The 6,060-nt window shown below is 45.0% G+C and overlaps 1 protein-coding gene across 3 annotated transcripts in view; it reads right to left on the bottom strand.

Moving 5' to 3' along the window:
* Positions 1-504: 504 nt before the first annotated feature.
* Positions 505-6,060, bottom strand: part of LOC115199319 (sphingosine 1-phosphate receptor 2) — a 34,795-nt gene continuing 29,239 nt past the window's right edge. For all 3 annotated transcript variants that reach the window (XM_029761885.1, XM_029761886.1, XM_029761887.1), the window contains exon 2: positions 505-4,034. In XM_029761885.1, the coding sequence (XP_029617745.1) occupies positions 2,748-3,869 (1,122 nt within the window). In that variant the 5' untranslated portion in view covers positions 3,870-4,034 and the 3' untranslated portion in view covers positions 505-2,747. The remainder of the gene's footprint in view (positions 4,035-6,060) is intronic.

The following is a 6,060-nucleotide window of genomic DNA, read 5'->3' as shown; positions in this document are numbered from 1 at the left end:
AGGCCAGCCAGGAACCTGGCCCTCAAAAGGCTGTCTCCCTTCTTCATGGAGCTCCCAGAGAAACAGCCACTCTCTTTTCTTTAATGACAATTTCTCAAAACTGCCTGCCACACCCCATTTGTTTTCTCTCCCGCCCCACATGGTCACCCCTAACACTTCACACAACAGAACTCTTTCTCATGTTAGTCTGGAAGCAGTTAAAACCATGCTGTTAGATGTGAAGGCCAAGGTTAAATGGGGAAAGTTTAATGGCAACATTTGAATAGAGCTTTTTCATGTTGAAACAAGTATTTTTTAGACTTTGTTAGAGCATGTTTGGATTAAATATCAGTTTTCGATTACACCTCATGCAGCCATGAGGGATTTTGAAAGATGGCAATAGGCTTGGAAAGTGAAACGTATCAGGACATGTTTTTCCACATACAATACATGCACAAATATGAACTTTTGTGTGCACACATTCACTTTGTTTAAAAACACACACACACACACACACAAAACACATTGGATTCTTTAGATTTCATTTATTTTATAAAAAGGAATGCATTTAAAAAAAAAATTATGTACCACTATTAGTGTTTAAGATGTACCGGTTTGACACAGGCATCATGCTACTGGGGACACAATACATTCCATACATGAACACAGTTCTTACATACATACTGTACATACTTACATACATAGTCATTCATATATTTATACAAATCATACAGGGTTAGGCAACACATGAATGAAGTGATAGGTATGTTTGCGCTGTCTTTTAAGAAACCCGGGAGAGAGCAGGCAGTCAGGCAATATGGAATCTGCCAAAGTGCTTTCACTATTCCTACTGGTCTGGCCTAGACTGGAATCTACATTTATATTCTCAGTTTATTGTGAAACAGAGCATATCTGTTTGGATTCCAGGCTAGGGCTCGCTGTCTAACTAGCAGGCTGTAAAAACCTGCATGAGGACGACCAGAAGCGTGGCCAAGTGAGAGTGAGTGTGTGTCTGTACAAAGGCAGATGAGGTTCTTCCTGAACAACAGGAACCACTTTTTGAAACACAGGACTTCCTGTCGTTAGAGGAAGTAGAGTTTATTTAGGCACCTAAGAGAATAAAGAGGGCGACCTCTCGTGTGAAGGGAATGGAGACCCGTGCTCCCCGTTAAACTGGATCTTCTCTCCTTTATGGAGGGGGAGAGGGATTATTGGGATTGGGGAAGACGAGACGCGTCTACTCTGGACTAATCCCATGTCTTCCTGTGTTGAACAGGACACTGTACTATTTTTCAACCATTCTACCTGGACTGGCTTGGTGGTGATATTCCTGTTGTTTGTTGTGGTCTGTTTTTAAGACTTCACAGTGAGATTGACCTACCCTGTTTAATCCCACTCTCTGCACATCAATGACAAGTCAATGATCAATAATACTGTCAAAAATAGAGCGGTCTCGCTCCAAACACTTCATACTTACATTCAGGCCCATTCCCCTGGAGCAAGGCCCAATAATAACAGAAAGCACTCTGCCACTGCGTTGCTACAACATCGTTAAGACAACAGTCCTGTTGGGTATGGGCTTCTGGGTAGCTGTCATCGAGTGAAATTTATCAGTGCCAACTCACTTCAGGAAATGTGTTTTCTGATTGGGCCTTCCTCTTAGGAAATGTTAGTTACAAAAGACAACAGTAGAAGCGCGAGAGGGACAGATTTGAGAGAGGAGAGGAGAGGAGAGGAGAGGAGAGGAGAGGAGAGGAGAGGAGAGGAGAGGAGAGGAGAGGGAGAGAGAGAGAGAGGAGAGAATGTTAATGAACAAGCTGAACTTACTGGAGTACACCAATACACATTAGTTCTTACAAAGGAGTTAGAATGTCATGCAATATACGTAAGCAGAGTACTTTTGTTTTTGCAGTTAATCAAAGGGATCTATGCATGTTAATATATGAGGATATATAGCCCTGGTTTAGAGGGGTACTTGTAAGGGTTTTGGCCTGCATGGAGTGCAGTACTGAGTGAGGACTAGTCACTGCCTGGGTGCCTCACGTCTCTCTATACGATGAGTACTCTATGAATCCATACATATATAATTCACTCAGGGAAACTTCTGTGGTTTAACCTTTCAAGAGGGTGACAGCCATAAACAACCCCACAACGCTTACATGTCTACAAAGTGCAATATGTGAAAGCTTTCCATTATCAGGGCGCAGTAAAACACTCCAACAACTCAGCATCACAATTATGTATTATGTATATGGTGTCTGTGGATTTGGCTTTCCATAAGAGAGTCTGCATACATGTAAAACAAGCGGACATGCAGAACATGAATTAATGTATCGTTATAATCAAGACTCCCTCAACAAAGATTGTGACTCCACTCTGTGAAAGTCCCTAAGAAAATGTTTAAAACATTGTTTAACAAAAAAAAAAGGCTCAGCTATGATTGTGAATTCATTGAATAATAGTGAATTCACTCGAGGATGATTGTGTTATCACGCTCTTGTGGTGAATCGGTTGAATGCTGATTGTGAATTCACACAGGTATGATTGTAATGAGAGTCAACGATGTTGTGACATCTCCAGACAAACAGACAGACGGTCTTCTATGTGGCAGATCTGGGGTGGGGATGGGGGGTTCACAGGTGTGCTTTCCTCTTTAAGTCTCTTCACCTGCACACAGCCCCATCACACACACTATCCCTCTCACACACCCAGTCTAACAGACACGCACACACATTCAGAAACACACACTGTGTGATTATAGCATCGGGTCAGACACAGGTGGTGCACTCTGCCTGCATGATGGGCGTGGTCTGGTGTTCGTGTTTGTTGGTGCAGTGCTCCATAGAGCTGGAGCTCTTGAGGGGCACCAGGCATCGGTCGGTGGGGCGCCCGCTGGTCAGCAGCCCCCAGCAGCACAGCACGCGCAGGAACTCTTTTCTCATGTCCTTGCTGCGTAGCGTGTAGATCAGCGGGTTGAGTGCCGAGTTGAGCGTGGCGATGCCGAAAAAGATGTCTGCCTTGGAGAGGACGGGGCAGTCCAGCCTGCGGCAGGAGGTGTCCAGGAGGAGGACGGTGAAGGCGGGCAGCCAGCACACGATGAAGACGCCCAGCACGATGGTGACCGTCTTCAGCAGGGCGTAGGCCGGAGAGTTGGTGGCCTCCTGGTGGCTAGAGCGCACGATCAGGTAGATGCGCACGTAAAGGATGCCGATAGAGAGCAGGATGATGCTGAAGATGGTGACCACGAACAGGATGTACTTCTTGGAATAGAGGGGCAGCAAGGCCGAGCACTCAGGCAGGTTGTTGATGCAGTTCCAGCCGATGATGGGCAGGCCCCCCAGGAGGATGGAGGTGACCCAGCACGTCCCGATCAGCAGGAACATACGACACGTCCTGTTAGAACCGTACACCCTGACCTTGGTGATGGCGATGTAGCGCTCGATGGCGATGGCCAGCAGGCTGAAGACGGAGGCGGCCAGCGCTATAAAGGCTGTGCCCTCCCGGATGAACCACTGCACCGGCACCAACTCAAAGGTCCTTGGCCCTGATAGGAAGATGTTGGCGATGTAGGCTGAGCCGGCCAGCAGGTCGGAGAAGGCTAGGTTCCCGATGAAGAAGAACATGGCGGTGTGGAACTTCTTGTTGCGGAACACGGCAATGAGCAGCAGCAAGTTCTCCAGAATGATGATGCTGCAGATGATGACGAAGACGACGTTGAGGGAGCTGAGCTGGGCCTTCCCGTTGGTGCGCTCCTCCAGCTCCTCCCAGGTCATGTCCTTGGCAAACACATAGTAGGCATGGATCAGGGTCTGGTTATAGTACTGGGAATACTTGCTCTTCATTGCAACAACGGGGTGGCAGAGCACGGTGGCTTTTCGGCAAAGAGTCATTCACACACTGGTATGGTGACGGTAGAGCTGGTCTGGGCCGATGGTCATTCTCTCAAGAGGAGATGTCTGGGAGACGGGGATGACGCAGGGCAGGCAGGCTGAGGGGAGGGACTGTGCCCGTCCCAGAATCACGTCTCAGTTGCCCAGGAAGCCTGGTTGGGTCACCTGCAGAGAAACAGAGAGACATGGTCAGGATTACCAACAGGGCATATAATAGTGTGCATCGTGTGATTTTAACCAATTCTGAGTAGGCAATGCCTACTAATTGGTTGATGATATCATTGGAAACACCTTTTTTACTACAAAACATAGAAAAGCATAATTCCCACATATGTTGACGTTGGGGTGGTGCTGGAGATGATGAATATAAAGTAGAATTATTTATTTTTTAAATATCCCTTAAAATAGACATTTTAAAGGGGGAAAAAGGTTGATTCAAGTGTCGACTCATCTAGGGGAGACAAAGTAATGAGTTGGTTTGTGTTACAGTGAAATAGTTTATTAAGGTCAGACTTGCTTAAGACACAAATCAGAGCAGTTGTGTGTGTGTGTGATGTGTGTGTGACTGATTCTTACTGCCATAGGGCCTGCTTTGGCCTGTGGACCTAGGGTGATCAGACATTTCTTAGGGTTCAAAAATAGATCCAATCTGGACAGATCTGGCGTCTGCCTTTAGGCACAACTCTCCCCTGAGCATTACACAGAAAGGACCGTGTGTGACCACATGTGCAAATCCTGCAAATACACTGTGTACTTTGTCCCTTTGCTACATCTCCAGCTAAACACCCACACAGGCAGACAGTTGCTGCTTTTGTCTGTGCAACAGGATTGGAATGGCAGTAGAGAGATAGTGTATTAGTGTTGAGCTTTGAGAGACTCAAGGGCAAGGTTTACGTCATCATAATAACCTATCATGAAGAGTTACACTCTTTGACCAATCTGGAACTGTAATTCCTAGGAAAATCAGTACGAGGACACATAGGAAACAGATATTTTTCTTCCAGAACAGTAGCCTAGACAGAGATCACCTGTAAACCGTAGCCTCAGAACCTAACGGTCCATCAGGCTAGAACAGACAGCAGCCAGGTCTGTCCGTCTACCGAGGATTCCTCTCACCATTTCTAAGCACTTTGCTGTCAACACTCTGCTCCGTCACACCATTGTTGTCGGACTGAGAAACATTTAACTCCATTGAACTCCCTCTAACTCCAGCATAGCAGCATAGATCGTGGATCAGCCAGACTAGGGCCAGGCCTCAACATGAAGTCCCCCAAACCGTGGAGGGCATTTCACAACCCTGCCAATAAGTAAACAACAGAAAGATGGGGACTTTCCAGACTTGTGGGAAGTATATGATTAACCAATCTAAAGTGAAATGAAAAATCTATTCCCATGGTCATTGGTTAAGATAGTTGTAAAAGCCACAGTTGGGTCATAACATTTTAATTAGCAGATGTGTGTTACTGGTTTTCAGATCCACTCTATCCTTAAACATTTCCATTCAATAATGAATTCAAATTAAGCCGTTCATTTGAATGGTACAGTTTAAATAATTACTTTCAAACAAATTGATAAGGGAATTATATGTTTAAAGGTAATGATTAAAATATTCCACCCTGAAACGTAACTATTAGTGATTATTAGTTTATATAGCATGTATAATGAATGATTAAAGTACTAAACATAAGTACAATAAGGTTTGGTAGAGACAGGTGAGGGACAGAAATGTGTGTGTGTGTCTAAGAAAATACCGAGAACAATTCAACTGTGTTTGACCCGACCTGGCTAGAACTCTGAGAAACTTATGATAGGACAGGGAGTCATTTTCAAGGTTCCTATAATCTCGGGGGAATTGAACTGACAGCGCTGGGTAGTGATAAACAGTGGTGAGAACTCTGGGGAGGGATACAACCCACCTACTGTTTGTGTGTATGTATGTGCGTAGGATATCTACTGTTTGTGTGGAGGTATGTGCGTAAATAGAGAGTGAGTTATAAAATGGATGTCTTTGTATTATGGACTTCAGAACGTTCTCATGAATAAACTGTACGAACCTTTTGCAGAAGCTGAGTCTTTGACTAATTATTATTAAACCCAGGGTCTTACAAACCTCGGGGATTGGTCAAAGCTTATTGATTGTTAGTTATTATCATTGGGATTCAAAATTCTCTTGACACAAATGCATGCAAAT

Source organism: Salmo trutta, chromosome 1 (assembly GCF_901001165.1).
Source record: "Salmo trutta chromosome 1, fSalTru1.1, whole genome shotgun sequence".
In the NCBI taxonomy this organism is placed as follows: domain Eukaryota; kingdom Metazoa; phylum Chordata; class Actinopteri; order Salmoniformes; family Salmonidae; genus Salmo; species Salmo trutta.
Note: the sequence above shows the minus strand (reverse complement) of the source record. Positions and strands in the feature narration are given on the sequence as shown.